The sequence below is a fragment of the Cetorhinus maximus genome, chromosome 25, assembly GCF_964194155.1.
Source record: "Cetorhinus maximus chromosome 25, sCetMax3.hap1.1, whole genome shotgun sequence".
Taxonomy (NCBI): Eukaryota; Metazoa; Chordata; class Chondrichthyes; order Lamniformes; family Cetorhinidae; genus Cetorhinus; species Cetorhinus maximus.
This window is the reverse complement of record NC_135903.1, coordinates 877,316-898,750: the sequence shown is the minus strand read 5'-3', so window position 1 is coordinate 898,750 and position 21,435 is coordinate 877,316. Positions and strand designations below refer to the sequence as shown.

At 42.4% G+C, this 21,435-nt stretch overlaps 1 protein-coding gene across 8 annotated transcripts in view; it reads right to left on the bottom strand.

Annotated features, from left to right (window-relative positions):
- LOC144667784 (signal transducer and activator of transcription 5B-like) overlaps positions 1-21,435 on the bottom strand; it is a 246,403-nt gene that overhangs the window by 21,926 nt on the left and 203,042 nt on the right. For all 8 annotated transcript variants that reach the window (XM_078529229.1, XM_078529225.1, XM_078529224.1 and 5 more), the window contains 4 exons: positions 17,316-17,487; positions 8,828-8,964; positions 3,315-3,466; positions 274-429 (listed from right to left, as the gene is read on the bottom strand). In XM_078529229.1, the coding sequence (XP_078385355.1) occupies positions 274-429; positions 3,315-3,466; positions 8,828-8,964; positions 17,316-17,487 (617 nt within the window). The remainder of the gene's footprint in view (positions 1-273; positions 430-3,314; positions 3,467-8,827; positions 8,965-17,315; positions 17,488-21,435) is intronic.

The following is a 21,435-nucleotide window of genomic DNA, read 5'->3' as shown; positions in this document are numbered from 1 at the left end:
TTTAAATATCTAATAATATTACCCAATCTCTGGCTGTGGAGTAGATTTCTTTCATTACAAATGCTCATGTCAGAATTCAGATTTTAGGATGACTGCTTGATTTTAATGAGAATTTATTTGATTAAGATGATACAACAACAGCCTCTGCCATTCCTCAAGCCATAATAAATACAAATATATTTTATCTGATGGGTGAAACATGTTTTGCTTAAATGTACATTTCTGTAGTGTTTACAGTGAATTGTGATATGCAGCTGTATTAAAGTTGCTGACCTTGTGACTAGCGCAGATATTACATCCGTAATTGTTGCATTGAGCTCTGTAAGTAACTCCTCCACTGGGCCTGGGATGGGTAGCTGCTGCCTTTGGTGCTCAGCTCGCCTGATCTGCTGACGGTTCTGCCATATTGTCTCTGCTAACTTCTCACACCTACAAGTGCAACAAATTTCCCAATGAACAATGCTGTACAGTGAATAAAAAAAAGACCCAGTCGTTACCTGCCATTATAAACGTATCACTGCTTAACAATTCTGGAATCAGGTAAGGGGCAGACAACAACATATCAACCTACACGTTACTTTTGCTAAATGAAGTTGTTTCCAAAGGATATGGTACTTGAATGTAAAAGCTTCCAGTAGCTAACTAGTTTGGCATTAGTGCATATCAAAATCTGCAGATGTGACTATCCAAAGACTGGCTTCCAATATTGGCTTTGATTGTTTAACTATGCACTACATTGACCATCAAAATATTAACAAACACACTATGAAGATTGTAAAACATCATTTACCTGCAATTAGAGCTTGCATATTTAACTTATTGAATAGCCTGCAATTCAGAATCCAAGGATATTAGTAGTAATGGTACGAAAGCTAATTGCATGGCACCAGAATGTTTGAATGATAGAGATTTAACTGTGTGACTGTTTTACACTAGGTAGATGGTCAACTTCTGGGAAAATAGCAGGTCAGTTGAGAATAGTTGCATATGCATTCTGCACCACATGGAAACTCCAAAGTGTTCCTTGTGTCCCGGACAAGCACTTTAGCAGCCAGAAGCACCTTTTGCATAAGATCAGGTCTTGCACTGGAGGAGCAGTCGGTATCACTATCATGGGAGGCTGAAGGTTTGCTGGATTGCATGATACCGAAGGTGGTTAAACTAGCAGCACGAGAGTTCATGAGGAGAGTGAGTGCGTGGTCATCCAACATGGTAAGAGGAAGAAGCAGTGCAGAAATCCTCTGGCCATGTGGCACTCTCAAATTCAACTTTGAGGGCGACGACACCTCGGAGCGCAGTCTAAAGCAATTCCACAGAATTATGGAGCAAATGACTGCACAGGGGGTTACAGGAAGATTTAGTCATGCAAATGTAGTAGGGAATTTGATTGCAGGGAGATAGGCATTTCTGCAACCGTTGATGCGAGTTGTCTCCACGGTATCAAGACAGGGAAGACCATAGAACAGGTGCAGAACATTCAGTGGGGGTGGTGGGATGCGGAGAAGGGGTGCAGAAATATTTTTTCACGTTGGAATCAATGACATAGGAAAAGGGTTGAGGTTCTACAACCAGATTTAAGCGCTAGGGAGGAAACTAAATAGTAGGGCCTCAAAAGTGATAACTGTTGGAGTATTCCCAGTGCCACGTGTTACTAAGTATAGATGTTAATGAGTGCTAGAGAGGAGATTTTGAACTCATTTGGTTGAGATGCGGGTGGGGCTGGTGGATGGCAGGAACAGGATGAAGCATCACAGAGGAGAAACAAGAGGACTGGGAGAGAAATGGCATAGGATAAACAGCATTTCAGAAGCAGGAGGATCAAACAAGGGAAAAATGCAAAGCAGGCTAAGGCAGATTTGGAGGGTATGCATGTAGATGTACTGAGCATGATAAATAAGGTTTGTCAGCCATAGGCACAAGTTGTCTCATGAACTTATTACAGTAGCAAATTGAAGACCTGGCTCAAACAAGGCCAGGAATGGGAACATAACATTCCTGGCTACAACAGGGTTGCAGTGCCGATCAAAGATAATGTTGCAGCCTTGGAAAGGGGCAACACTGGAGGGTTCAAAGACAGGATCTATTTGGAGTTCAGGAGGAAAGGAGCAGTTACAATCCTGAGCACATCCTTTAAGAGTAACAAAATAGTGGGAAGAAGATGGAGGAGCAAATCTGCAAACAAATGTCATAATGATATAAAAATAGCCAACACAGGAATGATGGACCAAATGGCTGCAATCTTCTGCACTGATTCTTTTTAGATCCCTCTGAAACTTGCTTGCAGATTTGTTCCTCCATTTCCTTTCTGAAACAACTACTGAATGGCAGCAAAGCACTTATGGTCATGGTATTCAACGCTGAAACTTCCCAATCTTAACTAGTTATTGTGGGAAGCACTAAATGGAGTTCAAACATTAACCCACAGGAAGGAAAAGGTTGAAGGCAAAAAGTATGCCACCTTAAGCTGCCTGGAAAGCTAATGGGACTGGATTTTCCTGGATCCACCACAAGGAGGGTTGGGTCAGGGCTTCCATTTATCATGACTCTGACCCAGTTTCCTGTGCAAGGGGTCGTGATAAATGCACAGCAGACGCCTGGTAGGGTCCAAACCAGAAGTGAATGGACTGAAAAATTGGCCTGCTGTTGCAGCACTGTAAGAGTTGAAATCCAGCTTAATGTGGGCACAGGGCCCAAGAGATCAGGCCAATTTTCATGTCTAAGCCAAGGTGAAATTACGGTAAAGTTTAGGAAGCTGAAGGGAGAAAGAAGTGCTACTACTCAGCTATTTTCCTTCAAAAGGAGGTATTGGTGGGCCTTTCACAGCTGCCTCAGAGATTACCATTTGTCTCTTGCCAGTGTTTGGGAGATAGTGGTATCGGTAGAAGGCAGGGAAATTGGGTGGCTTACTAGGCCCCATTGACCTATCTATTGTCATTTACACAAAAGACAGGCAGGGAACGGCTGACTAGCAATTCTCCCAGCATGAGTGGGGTGGAAGATAATGAGCAAGAGCGCAGTAGCAGTTTTTGTCACCCAACTTCCCGTTTCCCAGGTCAGTGGTGAATTCAATAGCAATGTCAAGCTTCTGGGAGCTTGAGACACACGCCCAGGTTTTTTCCGGGAATTGATATCATGTGCCTAAGTTTTTGTCTGGGACAAACTCTGGGTTAAACGAAAAGGCTAGGGGAAACAAAGTGGCAATAACTTACAAGTGGCAGAATGTAAGTATTAAAAGCACATGTTTTCTTGAAGTTCTACAATTTTGAAACATTTTTGCTGGCTGAATCAAGCTTTACTGAAATTGGTTTTCTTACCATGACTGAAGCACATCCAAACTACCTTCAGACTGACCACCATTCCCTGCCAATTGCTGGCGTCGTTTCCACTGAATCAATTCATCATCTAAAATAATTGTCTGCAGCTTACGAAGCAACTGTAATGTCTTTTGATGTTTTTCTGCTAAGTCCTGCAATAAGTACACAGTAGTTTACATTCTTCATAGACATTACACTAACAGTGTCTATTTGCCTTATTGGTTTCTGTTAGAAACTTTCCAAGTTTTTTTCTAGGATGAACAGATTTTTTCCAGAGTAGAAGGTGGTTTACAGTGATGTTCTGATTTGCATTAATGACGATGGATACAGGGCACAATTCCAAAGTTTGAGGCTGATATGAAATTCAGTAAACAATAAAGAGGATAGTAATAGACTTTAGGGCGACAGACAGACTTAGTGAAATGGCAAACACTCAGAAGATGAAATTTAATACAGACTCATGAAGTGATAACATTTTTGTAGGAAGAATGAGGGGAGTCCATAGGAACTACATAGTACAAATTTGAAGGGGTGCTGAAACAGAAAGTCCTGGGAGTCTATGTACACAAATCTTTGAAGGTGGCAAGAATTGAGGAAATAATTAATAAAGCATATGGGATCTTTCGCTTCATTAACAGATAAATAGAGTACTAAAGCAAGGAAGTTAGGTTAAATCTTTCAAAACACTGGTTAGGTCTCAGTTGGAGAATTATGTTAAATTGTGGGCAGCGCACCTCAGGAAGCATCTCAAACAAAAAAGGCCTTGGAGCAGATGCAGAAGAGATTACTAGAATGGTACTTAAGGGACTTCAATTATGCGGAGAGACTGGAGAATCTCGGGTTGTTCTCCTTGGAGCAGAGAAGGTTAAGGAAATTTGGTAGAGGTGTTCAAAATCATGAATCGTTTTGATAAGTGATTAAGCAGAAACTGTTCCCAGTAGCAAAAGAGTCAGTAAACAGGGCAGAGATATAATTTTTTACTATACACAGTGAGTTGTTGCAGTCTGGAATGCCCTGCCTGAAAGGATAATGGAAGCTTATTCAACCATGGTATTCAATGGGTTAAATATTTGAAGGGAAAAAAAAATAGGGCTATGGGAAATCAGGAGAGTTGAGTTAATTGGATAGTTCTACCAGAGAGTTGCACAGCCAACAATAGACAAAATGACTTTCTTCCGGCTCTATCATTCTACGCTCTTGAGGCTGGAGGCAAGGCTTATTTTGGGGGAAAATAGAAAATAGGAGCAGGAGTAGGCCATTTGGCCCTCCAAGCTTGCTCAGCCATTCAATATGATCATGGCTGATCCTCTATCTCAATGCCATACTCCTGCACTTGTCCCAAACACCTTGATACCTTTAGAGTCCAGAAATCTATTTCCTTCTTAACTATATTCAGTGACTTGGCCTCCACAGCCTCTGTGGTAGAGAATTCCACAAATTCACCACCCTCTGAGTGAAGAAGTTTCTCCTCATCTCAGTCCTAAATGGTCTATCCCATATCCTGAGGCTGCGATCCCTTGTTCTGTACCCCCAGCCAGAGGAAATATCATCCACGCATCCAGTCTGTCCATCCCTGTCAGAATTTTATATGTTTCAATGAGATCTCCTCTTACTCTTCTAAACTTCAGTGAATACAGGCCTAGTCAGCCCAATCTCTCCTCATACGACAATCCTGCCATCCCAGGAATCAGCCTGATGAACCTTCTCTCCACTCCCTCTATGGAAAGTATATTCTTTTTTAGTTAAGGAGACCAAAACTGCACACAAGCTCCAGGTGCGGTCTCATCGAGGCCCTGTACAGCTGCAGTAAGACATCCTTGCTCCTGTACTCAAGTCCTCTCGCAATGAAGGCCAACATACCATTTGCCTTCTTAACTGCTTGCTGCACCTGCTTGCTTGCTTTCAGTGATTGGTGTACAAGGACACCCAGGTCCCTTTGTACATCAACATCTCCCAGTCTATCACCATTTAAATAATAATATGCCATTCTGTTTTTCCTACCAAAGTGGATAACTTCACATTTATCCACATTATACTGCATCTACCATGTATTTGCCCACTCACTCAACCTGTCTAAATCACCTTGAAGCCTCTGAACACCCTCCTTATCGCTTGCATTCCCACCAAATTTCCTTTTGTCAGCAAACTTGGAAATATTACATATGGTTCCCTCATCCAAATCATTGATATATATTGCGCATAGCTGGGGCCCAAGCACTGATCCCTGCAGTACCCCACAAGTCACTTCAAAAAAGGCCCATTTATTTCTACTCATTTCCTGTCTGCTAACCAATTCTCAATCCATGCCAATATATTACCCCCAATCCCATGTACTTTAATTTTACACACTAACCTCTCGTGGGACTTTATTAAAAGTTTTCTGAAAATCCAAATACATCACATCCACTGATTCTCCCTTATCTATTCTGCTAGTTACATCCTCAAAGAACTCCAGGAGGTTTGCCAAACATGGCTTCCCTTTCATAAATCCATGTTGACTTTGTCTAATCCCGTTGATATTTTCTAAGTGTCCTGTTATCACATCCTGTATAATAGACTCTAGCATTTTCCCTACAACTGAGGTTAGGCTAGCCGGTCTGTAATTTGCTGTTTTCTCCCTCCTTTTTTTAAATAGCAGTTACATCTGCCACACTCCAATCTGTCGGGACTGTTCCAGAATCTACAGAATTTTGGAAGATGACAACCAACACAACAACTATTTCCGCGGCCATCTCCTTTAGTGCCCTGGAATATAAATTATCGGCCCTGGGGATTTATCGGCTTTTATTTCCATTAATTTCTCCAGCACTATTGTTTTAGTAATGCTAATTTCATTCAATTCCTCCTTCTCACTAGACCCTTGATTCCCTACTATTTATGGGAAGTTATTTGTGTCTTCCTGTGTGAAGACAGAACTGAAGTAGTTGTTTAATTGCTCTGCCATTTCCTTGTTCTCTATAAATTCTCCCATTTTAGACTGTAAGGGACCTTCATTTGTCTTCATTAATTTTTTTCTTTTTACATACCTGTAGAAGCTTTTACAGTAAACTTTTATGTTCCTTGCAAGTTTACTCTCATGCTCTATTTTTCCCCTCTTAATCAATCTCTTGGCCCTCTTTTGTTGAATTCTAAACTGCTCCCAATCCTCAGGCTTGCTACTTTTTCTAGCAACTTTATATGATTCTTCTTTGGATCTAATACTATCCCTAATTTCTTTTGTTAGCCATGGTTGGGAAGCTTTTCCTTGTGTTTTTGTGCCAGAAAGGAATGTACAACTGTTGCAATGTATACATTCGTTCCCTAAATATTAGCCAGTGTCTATCCATCGTCATTGTTATTGTCCATCATTGGCTTTTAATGAAGTTCCCCATTCTATCTTAGCCAACTCACGCCTCATATCTAGTGGTTTTCTTAAAGATTGAGCACCTTAGTTTCAGATCAGACTACTTCACTTTCCATCCTAATGAAGAATTCTATCATGTCATGGTCACTGTTCCCCAAAAGACCCTGCACAACAAGATTATTAATTAAACCCTTCTCATTGCACAATACCAAATCTAGGATAGCCTGTTCCCGAGTCGGTTCTTCAGCATGTTGGTCTAAAACAGCATCTTGTACACACTCCAGGAATTCGTCCGCCACAGTATTATTGCTAATTTGGTTTGCCCAGTCTACAAGTAGATTAAAGTCACTCATGATTACTGTAGCACCCTTGTTACATGCATCTCTAATTTCCTGTTTAATGCCGTCCCTTACCATATCATTTTGGAGGCCTTTAGACAACTCCCACTAATGTTTTCCGCCCCTTGTTGCTTCTTAGCTTCACCTAGACTGACTATACATCTAGATTTTCTGAGCCAATATTCTCTCTCACTATTGTACTGATTTAACCATTAGCTCACAATGCCATGTGACCTCCTTTTCCTTTTTGCTGGTCCATCTTAAATATATTCAGTAGATATTCAGTTCCCAGCTTTGGTCACCCTGCAGCCATATCTCTGTAATCGCACTCATATCATTTTACATTTACATTTATTTGCACTGTTAATTCATCTACCTTATTGTGAATGCTCTGTACATTCAGATAGTGCTTTTAGACTTGTCTTTTTAACATTTTTACACAATGTTTTTGTACTATGGCCCTATTTGCTGCTAGACTTTGTTTCCTCTGCCTTCCATTTTTGCTTTCTACTTTTCCATCTTTCATTCCCATCTTTGTTTGTCTCTCATGTCTCCCTGCTCAGGTTTTCATCCCCCTACCAATCTAGTTTAAGCCTTCCCCACAGTACTAGTGAACACCCCTGCGAGGATACTGGGGTCCCAGTCTTGTTTGGAGTGCAACCCATCCAGCTTGTACAGGTCTCATATTTCCCAAAATCGATCCCAATGTCTCAGGAATCTAAATCCCTCCCTCCTACACCATCGCTCCAGCCACAGATTCATCTAGTCTATTCTCTTATTCCTGATTTCGCTCGCACGTGGCACTGGGAGTAATCCTGAGATTACTACTTTCGAGTTTCTTTTTAATTTATTTCCTAGCTCCCTATATTCTGCTTTCAAATAGTGGAGTTACATTTGCCACCCAGCTTTTGTCTGCATCTGACCACAAAGTAGAAATGTGTTTCATTTTCCAAAATTTGCATCATTTAACTAGATGAGCACAACAATGACAATTTTTTAACCCCGCATTGTCAAAAATACTGAATGCCGTTTTTGTTAATGACCCAACATCAGAAAGAAATGCTACAGGCGTATTTAGCACATTAGAGAATCTGATTAATGAGAAAACCCATTTGTAGCTTTGTCATTAATTTCCAACATATTTGCCTGATCAGAATGACTGGATAAAGGAGAATTTTTCCTTAATCACAGGGTTATGTCATACTGAACTGCCAGAGAACACCATTATTAAGATGGATAATATATATCAGATCTTTCCACCATTCATTTCTTATTTTGCATGTGAAAGTAAAGAACTGAGTGGTGCAGTTGGTTGAGAACCTATTTGAATTCCTAACATGTTAATTCACATCCAGACCGGAAAGAGAGAAATGTCTTTGCTGTCTGTTGACTACAAGCATCTTATGTCAAATAGTTTGCAGCAGCAGCATCAATCAGCTTCCTCATGGACAAGAGTTCCCAGCACAAAATTGTCCTTAATTTACCACATATTGATAACCTCAAGAAGCCAAAAGATAGTGTGGGAAAAGCAACATGTCACATTAAGTTCATTAGGGCTCTGAAGTTATAGCTACATAGAGGGAGATTTACTTTGCTTCTAACTCATACTAAGCCTGAGCTGAGTGATTAGTGCACACAGGTGGTGTCTGAAATGATTGTCTTTCTCATCTTCTTGGACACCCAAAATTCCAAAACAAAAAAAATGATTTAAAATGCAATCAATATGACCACAATATCCAGCTGCTTAAAGCTACTAACATTAACATTTCTAAGTGCAATGCAGAATATGTAAAATAAAATCTACATTAAAAAAATTATGGATTTTTAAATACCAGTCTGTATTGTTGTAGTGTCTGGGCTTCTCGTTGTAACCAACTCTCCACTGATGTCCGTTTTTGTTGTAAGCTTTGCTCTCGAACGATACGGTTCTGGTCTTGTGGACTGAGCTGTGCAAGCTGGGCAAGCTGAGCTAAAATAAGGTATAATTTCAGATCACTGTCAAAATGGAAATCAATAGTAGTAAAACTAGCATATTCCAACAGTTTATATTCAAAATTGTTAAACTATATTAAATTCATACAGTCTAAATACTTATTTGTCTGCTTTAACAGCAACATCATCCACCTTTCATCTGTTCACAAATAATGGGGCAATTTGCTGAACATGCATTGGTGTTGGAGAGGCTTACTGCCAGCAAACATAAATTAATTGCAAGTGTTATCTGTGTCAATTTTATGATATCTAACGGCAGCAGGTAAGGTTCCCTGGTATGTCCATCTTGGCGAGTAAGTCAGCTTACCTCGGTCCCTCAATAACGAATGCCACAAGGATCAGTACTGGCACAGACGCTTTTCAATGTCTACATGCTGCCAACAAAGACATGCAAATTTGCATAAGCAGACAACCTTGTCCGGCAATGCAAGCAGCCACCTTCAACGACATCGAGTCCACTTTGAAAAAGGACCTCAAACCATGTCTGAATACTTCCAGAAATGGAGAATCAAGCCAAACCCCAAACAACAGTTACCACATTTTATCTTGTTCGTCAGAATGCTAAACGCAGCCTGAAGGTGACCTTCTGTGGCAACCTTGTTCAACATGACCCCAGTCTGACTTACCTTAGAATAAAGCTGGGCCTCATGCTAACCTTCCACAGTCACCTGAAGGAGATAGCCACCAAGGCAAGTCAAGAGTCAACTTGATCCAGAAACTGGCACACACTAGTTAGGGAGCCTCAGCATCAGTACTACAGACTCCAATGATGGCCCTCGTGTGCTCCATAGCTGAGCAGTGTGCGCTGGTATGGACCAGAAGTAGCCACATTTGACTGGTTGATGTTCAACTGGTCATTGAATGAGATTCTTATTGGAGCCCTCAAGTCAACCCAAACACCTGGCTACCCGTGCTGGCATACATCACACCCTCACTCCCCTCACCCCCCACAAATCAGCTGCAACATAGCGACCCTCGGTTAAGTTCAGCAAATCGAGGAAAACCAAATGCCTCCCCATCTACCAGGACCTCATCAACGTCCCTCACCTCCACTTGAAATCACATGAGCCTTTTGGATCCATGCACACAACCTCAGGCAATGAGGTTTCAACAATGAAGCAGCTTTGAAAAATGAATGGGCCTCACAAGAAATCACGAGCAAACACCTCGTGAAAAGGTCAACAAAGAAGGTCCCTGGTTTCGATCCACCACGAAGCTCACAGGCATTGCTAAACTGCATCCGTACAAACTGTGGCAGATGCAGATATCTGATGTACAAATGGAAAATTAAAATCTCTCCTGTGTGTAACTGTGGTCACCGAGAACAGACCATGGAACACATAATGACCCAATGCCTGACTCAAATACGAAGGAGGTATTGCAGCGATACACACTGCCACTCATGACATAATATCCTGGCTCAACCATCTTGACATAAAATTATATGAAAGAAGTTAGAATGTTGTCTTCCACTTTGGCCACTCTACGTGAACAATAATGAGGAGGGTACAGAAGACTATGACAAGATGGTAAAAGGCTTCAGTTATGTGATGAGGCTACAGAACCTGAGCCAACTGTCAGAACAAAGATGGTTAAGAAGCTATCTATAAATTATACACGGATTTGACGAGATAAATAGATGAATACTATTTCTACTGGTCATTAATTAAGCAATATTTGCCTTATGAAAAATGGGTCACCTGCTCAGTCTCTTGTTACAAGCCACAGGTCAGAATTTATTGGTGATAGGTGAGCCAGCTACATGAACAATAAGTTTCTGTTAAAAAGGAACGCCAGAGTTCAGCTTGAAATTACACCTTACCACGATAGTCAGATTTATGTGGTGTACTTGGATTTCCAGAAGGCATTTGACAAGGTGCCATATCAAAGGTTACTACACAAAATAAGAGCCCACGGTGTAAGGGGAAACATAACTGTATGGATAGAGGAATAAAAACAGAAAATGCTGGAAAAACTCATCAAGTCTGGCAGCATCTGCGGAGAGAGAAATAGAGTTCACATTTTGAGTCCATATGACTCTTCTTCAAAGCTAAGGAGAGGTGGAAATGTGATGGAATTTTTTCTGTTTAAGAGCAGGTGGAGTAGGTGGAGCAAAATAGGTGATCAGGGATAGGTGGGAGTTCAGGAGAGACTGAAAGGTGTCATGGACACAAGACAAAGGGAGTGTTGATGGTAGTGTTAAAGACTAAAGAAGGTGGTGATAGCGGCATAAAGGTAAGATAGCAGAATGTGTTAATAGCCAAACAAGGGTCAGCGCTTTGTGAAAGCACAACACAGAAATAAGTGACAGATGACTCTGAGGGTGGGGGGTGGGGTGTGTGTGGAGGATAAAAGAACGAAATAAATAAATAGCGAATAAAAATAAAAAATTGGATTAAAAAAGGGGCAAAGATGGAGGAGAGAGTTCATGGTTTGAAGTTGCTGGACTCAATGTTAAATCTGGCAGGCGGTAAAGTGCTAATCGGAAGTTGAGGTGCTGTTCCTCCAGTTTGTGTTGGGCTTCACTGGAATAGTGCAGCAGGCCAAGGACAGACATGAGGCCATGAGAGCAAGCTTGTTGTGGACAAAGAAATAGACAAGTTGCAAAAAAATGTTCTGGATTGGGGGGTGCGGATTTTAGTAAAATAAGGCAGGATCTGGTCAAGGTAGACTGGGAACAGCTACTTGTGGGGAAATCTAAAGAGGAGCAGTGGGAGGGTGTGGGGGGGAGGGGGGGTGTTCAAAAAGGAAATGGGCAGGGTACAGGCTCAACATGCTCCCTCTAGGGTTATAGGAAGGGGTAACAAGCCCAGAGAACCATGGATGACCAAGGATAGTCAGGCTATATTCAGGAAGATATGGACGGGATGGTCAAATGGGCAGACAAGTGGCAGATGGAATTTAACCCTGAAAAGTGTGAGGTGATACACTTTGGAAGGAGTAATTTGACAAGGAAGTATTCAATGAACGGCATGACACTAGGAAGTTCTGAAGAACAAAGGGACCTTGGCGTGTGTCTCCATAGATCTCTGAAGGCGGAGGGGCATGTTAGTGGGGAGGTGAAAAAGGCATATGGGACATTTGCCTTTATCAACTGAGGCATAGATTACAAAAGTAAGGAGGTCATGCTGGAGTTGTATAGAACCTTGGTGAGGCCACAGCTGGAGTACTGTGTGCAGTTCTGGTCGCCATATTATAGGAAGGATGTGATTGCACTGGAGGGGGTGCAGAGGAGATTCACCAGGTTCTTGCCTGGGATGAAACATTTAAGTTATGGAGAGAGGTGGATAGGCTTGGGTTGTTTTCATTGGAGCAGAGAAGACTGAGGGGCGACCTGATCGAGGTGTACAAGATTATAAGGGGCATGGACAGGGTGGATAGGGAGCAGCTGTTCCCCTTAGTTGAAGAGTCAGTCACGAGAGGACATAAGTTCAAGGTGAGGGGCAGGAGGTTTAAGGGGGGATGAGAGGAAAGACTTTTTTACCCAGTGGGTGGTGACGGTCTGGAATGCACTGCCAGGGTGGGTGGTGGAGACGGGTTGCCTCACATCATTTAAGAAGTACCTGGATGAGCACTTGGCACGTTATAACATTCAAAGCTATGGGCCAAGTGCTGGTAAATGGGATTAGGTAGGTAGGTCAGGTGTTTCTCACATGTCGGTGCAGACTCGATGGGCCGAAGGGCCTCTTCAGCACTGAGAGATTCTGTGATACAATGAGAAGGAAAAAGAGAGGCTTTCAGCAGGTACATGGGAAGCAAATCAGCAGAGGCATTAGTGGAGTACAGAAAGTGCCAGGTGGAGCTTAGGAAAGCAATTAGGAGAGCAAAGAGGGGATATGAGAAAGCTCTGGCTGGTAAAAGTAGGGGAAATCCCAAGATATTCTATAAGTATATCAATGGGAAGAGGGTAACCAGGGAAAGAGTAGGGCCCATAAGGGACCAAGGGGGCAATCTATGGGTGGAGCCAGAGGACATCGGCAGAGTGTTGAACGAACACTTCACATCCGTCTTCACCCAAGAGAATGAGGATGAAGGTATGGAACTCGGGGAGAGAGACTGCGACGTTCTTGAGCAAATTGATATAGGGAGTGATAAGGTGTTGGCAGGCTGAAAAGCTGACAAATCTCCAGGTCCGGATGATTTGCATCCCAGACTGCTGAGGGAGGCAAGGGAGGGGATCGCATGGGCTCTGACCCAAATTTTTAATTCCTCTCTGGCCACAGGGGAGCTGCCAGAAGTCTGGAGAACAGCTAATGTGGTTCCGCTCTTTAAGAAGGGTTGTAAAGATAAGCCAGTGAACTACAGACCAGTGAGTCTCACATTAGTGGTAGGGAAATTATTGGAGAAAGTTCTGGAGAGAATCTATCTCCACTTGGAGAGGCAAGGTTTGATCAGGGATAGTCAGCATGGCTTTGTCAGAGGGAGGTCATGCCTAACAAATTTGACTGAATTTTTTGAGGAGGTGACCAGGTGTGTAGATGAGGGTAGTGCAGTTGATGTAGTTTATATGGATTTCAGCAAAGCCTTTGACATGGTCCCACATGGGAGACTTATAAAGAAGGCAAAGGCACATGAGATACAGGGTAATTTGATAAGGTGGATTCAAAATTGGCTTAGTTGTAGGAGGCAGAGGGTGATGACAGAAGGAAGCCAGTGTCCAGTGGCATACCACAGGGATCTGTGCTGGGTCCCCTATTATGCATCATTTATATAAACAACATAGATGACTATGTGGGGGTTAGGATTAGTAAATTTGCGGGTAACACAAAGACTGGCCACTAAGATAAAAGCAAAATACTGCGGATGCTGGAAATCTGAAACAAAAACAAAAATACCTGGAAAAACTCAGCAGGTCTGACAGCATCTGCGGAGAGGAACGCAGTTAACGTTTCGAGTCCGTGTGACTCTTCATCAAAACTAAAGAAATATTGAAATGAGGTGAAATATAAGCTGGTAGAGGGGGGTGGGACAGATAGAGCTGGATAGAGGGCCAGTGATAGGTGGAGGCAAAGAAGATGTCCGCAAACATGACCTAGACCTCCCTGTCGCTTGCCATTTCAACACACCACCCTGCTCTCAAGCCCACATGTCCGTCCTTGGCCTGCTGCAATGTTCCAGTGAAGCTCAACGCAAACTGGAGGAACAGCACCTCATCTTCCGATTAGGCACTTTACAGCCTTCCGGACTTAACATTGAGTTCAACAACTTCAGATCATGAACTCTCTCCTCCATCCCCACTCCCTTTCCAATCCCCATTTTCCCAATAATTTATATTTTTTTAAATATATTTTTCTTTTCCCACCTATTTTTAAATCTATCGTTTTATCTCCACCTTTTAGCCCATTTCGATCCCTTCCCCCCACCCCCACTAGGGCCTTATGCCACTTGTTTGTCCTGCTTTCTACCCTTAATGTCCCCATTAGCACATTCCTTAGCTAATATCACCACCATCAACACCCCTTTGTCCTTTTGTCTACGACATCTTTGGCAATCTCTTCTTTGCCTCCACCAATCACTGATCCTCTATCCAGCTCTACCTGTCCCACCCCCTTCTACCAGCTTATATTTAACCACATTTCTATATTTCTTTAGTTCTGATGAAGAGTCATACGGACTCGAAACGTTAACTGTGTTCCTCTCCGCAGATGCTGTCAGACCTGCCGAGCTTTTCCAGCTATTTTTGTTTTTGTGACAAAGATTGGCCGGGTGGTTTAACAGTGAGGTTGAGTGTCTTGGGCTACAGAAAGATATAGATGGGATGGTCAAATGGGCAGACAAGTGGCAGATGGAATTTAACCCTGAGACGTGAGATGATATACTTTGGAAGGAGTAATTTGACAAGGAAGTGTTCAATGAACAACATACCACTAGGAAGTTCTGAGGAACAAAGGGACCTTGGCGTGTGTGTCCATAGATCTCTGAAGGCAGAGGGGTATGTTAGTGCGGTGGTGAAAAAGGCATATGGGACACTTGCCTTTATCAATCGAGACATAGATTACAAACGTAGGGAGATCATGTTGGAGTTGTATAGAACATTGGTGAGGCCACAGCTGTTCTGGTTGCCAAATTATAGGAAGGATGTGATTGCACTGGAAGGGGTGCAGAGGAGATTCACCAGGATCTTGCCTGGGATGAAACATTTAAGTTATGAAGGTTGGACAGACTTGGGTTGTTTTCATTGGCGCAGAGAAGACTGAGGGGCGACCTGATCGAGGTGTGCAAGATTATGAGGGGCATGGACAGGGTAGATAGGGAGCAGCTGTTCCCTTTAGTTGAAGAGTCCGTCATGAGGAGACATAAATTCAAGGTGAGGGGCAGGAGGTTTAGAGGGGGTGTGAGGAAAAACCTTTTTACCCAGAGTGTGGTGACAGTCTGGAATGCGGTGCCTGGAAGGGTGATGGAGGCGGGTTGCCTCACATCCTTTAAAAAGTACCTGGATGAGCACTTGGCGCGTCATAACATTCAAGGCTATGGATGAAGTGCTGGTAAATGGGATTAGGTAGGTAGGTTAGGTGTTTCTCACGTGTCGGTGCAGACTCGATGGGCCGAAGGGCCTCTTCTGCACTGAGATTCTGTGATTCTATGGTGTGTTGAAATGGCAAGCAACAGGAAGGTCTGGGTCATGCTTGCGGACTAAGCGAAGGTGTTCCGCAAAGCAGTCACTCAGTCTGCGTTTAGTCTCCCCAATGTACAGACCACCACATTGGGAGCAGTGAATATAGCAGACCAAATTGAAGGAGGTGCAAGTGAAGTGTTGCTTCACCTGAAAGGTGTGTTTGGGGCCTTGGACCGTGAGGAGGGAAGAGGAAAAGGTATGGATAGAGGATTGATTCGCTAATAGGAAACAGAGAGTTGGGATAAATGGGTCATTTTTGCGTTGGTAAGATGCACTGAACAAAGTGCAACAGGGATCAGTGCTGGGGCCTCAACTAATTACAACCTATATTAATGACTTGGGGAAAGGGACAGAATGCATGTTTGCTAAATTTGTTGATGACACAAAGATAGGTAGGAGAGTAAGTTGTGAAGAGGACTTAAGGAGTCTGTGAAGCGATATAGACAGGTTAAGCGAGTGGGCAAAAATTTGGCAGATGGAGCGTAATATAGGAAAATGCGAACTTGTCCTCTTTGGTAGGAAGAATACAAAAGCAGCATGTTATTTAAATGGAAGGAGATTCCAGAACTCTGCAGTACAGGTACATGAATCACAAAAAGTTAGTATATGGGTACAGCAAATGATTCGAAAGGCAAATGAAATGCTGTTGTTTATTGCAAGGAGAATGGAATATAAAAGTAGGGACATTTTGTTGGTGTTGTACAGGGCATTGGTGACACATCTGAAGTACTGTGTACAGTTTTGGTCCCTTATTTAATTATAATTGCATAAGTGCACTGAAGGTTCACTCGACTGATTCCTGGGATGAAGGGGTTGTCTTATGAGGAAAGGCTAGGGTGGTTGGGCCTGTAACCATTAGAGTTTAGAAGAATGAAGTGTGATCTTATTGAAACATAAAAGATCTTGAGGGGACCTGAAAGGGTGGACGCTGCAAGGATGTTTCCTTTGTGGGAGAGACTAGAACTAGGGGACCCAGGGTAAAAATAAGGGGTCTCCCATTTAAGATGAGGATGAGGAGAAATTCTCTCAGAGGGTCGTTAGTCAGTGGAATTCTCTTCTCCAGAGAGCAGAGGAGGCAGGGTCATTGAATATTTTTAAGGCTGAGTTAGATTGACTCCCTTGTCAGTCAAGAATCTAAGGGTATGGGGGTAGGCAGGGAAGTAGAGGCCACAATCAGATCAGCCATGATCTTATCAAATGATGAAGCAGGCTCAAAGGGCCAAATGGCCTATGCCTGCTTCTAATTCATATGCTCATATGTTCTTAAATTAAAATGTGTGCTGATTGGACAGAGTTTATCACTTCATTTTTTTGTCATTTTTAGCTTCTGAACAGACAGAATAACATGCACAAAAATTGATCACTCAGTATCTCTCCTCTTTTTCCAAACATCTTGGGGTGACAAATTGCTGAAAAACTGAACCATCTGATACAAAATGCACACATCTAGCAATTGATTTTATATTTAACATAGCAGTACACATGCTGAATGACTTAGAATAACAAGAAATTTCTGTTTAAATACACAATTTTAAAATGAAAAACAGAATACTAGAACGATAACTCTATTTCCCTCTCCATAGATGCTGACTTATCTGAGTATTTCCAGTATTGTGTGTTTCTATTTCAAAAAGTGAAACCATCGGACAAAACTTCATTTGACAGAAACTGAAAAGCCATTGAAAATTCTGTTAAATCAAAATTCCAATCACCTTGTATGCGTAGACTCTCTTGATATTGAATGATAAAATATTCTTGGGTATGCTGTAGCTTTCGTAGTTCATTCTCTGTGTCCTGAGTCATTAGTCTTAGCTCCTCAAATGTCTGATTTATTTGAAGGTGTTTCTGAGACATGGAATCCAGCAAACCTACTGGTGAACTTGGCTAAGAAAAACATTTAAAAGAAATCAGAGAATCAGGCTTTTTCATTAACTCAGTTGCTTTTTTATCAACTAAATTCAGGGACAAGATTTAGAAGTAGTATGTTAAAAGGATCCTTAACATCATAATTGGTATAATTTCCCTTAACTGTATCAAATTGTCCCAGATGTGACAAAATGTGATATTCAAAACGAGGAAACAAATTAGTGTAATCTTAATCCAAAAGCAAAATACTGCAGATGTTGAAAATTTGAAATAAAAACAGACAAAGCTTGAAATACTCAGCAGCTCAAACAGCGTCTGTGGAGAGAAACAGAGTTAACGTTTCAGGTTGATGACCTTTCTGATGAAATTGTTTCCATCTCCACAGGTCCTGCTTGGCCTGAGTATTTCCAGCATTTTCTGTTTTTATTTTAATCTTAATCTTGTTTAGGTACAGTATCTGTATCTAAGGATACCTAACAATCCAATAATAAATGAATATTCAGCTCTCAAACTGCCTTCTAAGGAGATAAACAAAGAGCAAAGAACAAAGAAAAGTACAGCACAGGAACAGGCCCTTCGGCCCTCCAAGCCTGCGCCGATCATACTGCCTGTCAAACTAAAACATTTTGCACTTCCAGGGTCCATATCCCTCTATTCCTATCCTATTCATGTATTTGTCAAGCTGCCTCTTTAACACCACTATCGTACCTGCTTCCACCACCTCCTCTGGCAGCGAATTCCAGACACTCACTACCCTCTGCGTAAAAAACTTGCCCCGCACATCTCCTCTATAGTTTTCTCCTCTCACCTTAAATCTATGTCCCCTAGTAATTGACTCTTCCACCCTGGCAAAAAGCTTCTGACTATCTACTCTGTCCATGCCACTCATATTTTTGTAAACTTCTATCAAGTCGCCCCTCAATCTCCGTCGCTCTAGTGAGAACAATCCGAGTTTCTCCAACCTCTCCTCATAGCTAATAACCTCCAGACCAGGCAGCATCCTGGTAAACCTCTTCTGCACCCTCTCCAACGCCTCCATATCCTTCTGGTAATGTGGTGACCAGAATTGCATACAATATTCCAAGTGTGGCCTAACCAAGGTTCTATACAGCTGCAGCATGACTTCCCAGTTTTTATACTCAATACCCCTGCCAATGAAGGCAAGCATGCCATATGCCTTCCTTACTACCTTATCCACCTGCGTTGCCACTTTCATTGACCTGTGGACCTGTACACCCAGATCGCTCTGCCCGTCAATGCACTTAATGGTTCTGCCATTTACTGTATAATTCCTGCCTGTATTAGACCTTCCAAAATGCATTACCTCGCATTTGTCCGGATTAAACTCCATCTGCCATTTCTCCGCCCAAGTCTCTAACTGATCTATATCCCGTTGTATCCTTTCACAATCCTCTTCGCTATCTGCAACTTCTCCAACCTTAGTGTCGTCTGCAAACTTACTAATTAGCCCAGTTACATTTTCCTCCAAATCATTTATGTATACTACAAACAGCAAAGGTCCCAGCACTGATCCCTGCGGAACTCCGCTAGTCACAGCTCTCCATTCAGAAAAGCACCCTTCCACTGCTACCCTCTGTCTTCTATGACCAAGCGAAATCTGTATCCATCTTGCCAGCTCACCTCTGATCCCGTGCGACTTTATCTTCTGTACCAGTCTGCCACGAGGGACCTTGTCAAAGGCCTTACTGAAATCCATGTATATAACATCCACTGCCCTTCCATCGTCGATCATCTTTGTCACTTCCTCGCAAAACTCGATCAAGTTAGTGAGACACGACCTCTTCACAAAACCATGCTGCCTCTCACTAATACACCCATTTGCTTCCAAATGGTAGTAAATCATGTCATGAAGAATCTTCTCCAATAATTTCCCTACCACTGATGTAAGGCTCACCAGCCTGTAATTTCCTGGATTATCCCTGCTACCCTTCTTAAACAATGGAACAACATTGGCCATTCTCCAGTCCTCTGGGACCTCACCCGTAGCCAGTGAGGATACAAAGATTTCTGTCAAGGCCCCAGCAATCTCCTCCCTTGCCTCCCTCAGTACTCTGGGGTAGATCCCATCTGGCCTTGGGGACTTATACACCTTAATATTCTTCAAGATGCCTAACACCTCCTCTTTTTTGATCTCAACATGATCCAGGCTATCTACACACTCTTCCCTAGACAAATCGACCGCTAAGTCCTCCTCTTTGGTGAATACTGATGAGAAGTATTCATTTAGTATCGCTCCCATTTCCTCTGGCTCCACACACAGATTCCCACCTCTGTCCCTGAGTGGGCCTACCCTTTCCCTGGCTACCCTCTTGCTTTTCACATATGTGTAAAAGGCCTTGGGATTTTCCTTAATCCTGGTTGCCAGTGACTTTTCATGACCCCTTTTAGCCCTCCTGACTCCTTGCTTAAGTTTCTTCCTACTTTCTTATATTCTCCACGGGCTTCATCTGTTCCCAGCCTTCTAGCCCTTACGAATGCTTCCCTTTTCTTTTTGACGAATCTCACAATATCAAAACAGTCTATAAAGGTTGTATAAAGACAAGCTCATAAATGAAGATTACAGATAGGTTTCAAGCTTCTCCCTTCCTTCAGGTTTTCCAGGTGTCACCATGCTCAGTGCCTGAAAAACTGCCTCAAATCACAGACAACAACTTTGATTCTGTTGAATGGAATTTGCAGTATTATTTTAATTGTTGCAGTCACTCACTCAGTATCAATAAATAAGTATTTATAGGAATGCATCCCTTCATTAATTTTTTTAACCAATGATTCATTTTAGAAAGATAAAGCTTCCAGTGAAAAAGCTCCAATTTGATAGGACAATAAAACTTTACCTGTGTACCATTTATCGGAAACTAAATTTTTGACTCATGAAAATAAAGCAAGATAAACTCCTGCCATTATGTGTGGTACTTTAATTACCTTAACACACTGGATTGTATATATGCAAGGATTGCAAATAACCAACATTTGCAAACCTGCAAGTGTGGTCAATTGCTGTGATTTTTGCAAAATCAAAATAGAAAGTTCATTTTAACTAATTTTCTAACAAACACCAATAATTTCCTTCATTCTATGTATTCCTAAACTGGATACAAAACAAAGATTACGAATTCCTCTTACTATCCAAATTGAAAACACATTTTATGCCATTTCTTCACAAGAATACTCTTATCATAAAGAGCAACTTTTAAATTTTTTTAATTCATTCACGGGATGTGGGCTTCGCTGGCTGGGCCAGCATTTATTACTCATCCCTAGATGCCCTCGAGAAGGTGGTGCTGAGCTGCCTTCTTGAGCCGCTGCAGTCCATATGGTGTAGGTATACCCACAGCGCTGTTAGGGAGTGAGTTCCAGGATTTTGACCAGCAGCAATGAAGGAATGGCGATATATTTCCAAGTCAGGATGGTGAGTGGCTTGGAGGGGAACTTCCAGGTGGTGGTGTTCCCATCTATCTGCTGTCCTTGTCCTTCTAGATGGTAGTGGTTGTGGGTTTGGAAGGTGCTGTCAAAGCAGCCTTGGTGAATTCCTGCAGTGCATCTTGTAGATGGTACACACTGCTGCCACTGTGTGTCGGTGGTGGAGGGAGTGAATGTTTGTAGGATGTGGTGCCAATCAAGCGGACTGCTTTGTCCTGGATGGTGTCAAGCTTCTTGAGTGTTGTGGGAGCTGCACTCATCCAGGCAAGTGGGGAGTATTCCATCACACTCCTGACTTGTGCCTTTAGATGATGGACAGGCTTTGGGGCATCAGGTGGTGTGTTACTTGTCACATGATTCCTAGCCTCTGACTTGCTCTTGTAGCCACAGTATTTATATGGCTAGTCCAGTTGAGTTTCTGGTCAATGGTAACCCCCAGGATGTTGATAGTGGGGGATTCAGTGATGGTAATGCCATTGAACGTCAAGGGGCTATGGTTAGATTCTCTCTTGTTGGAGAAGGTCA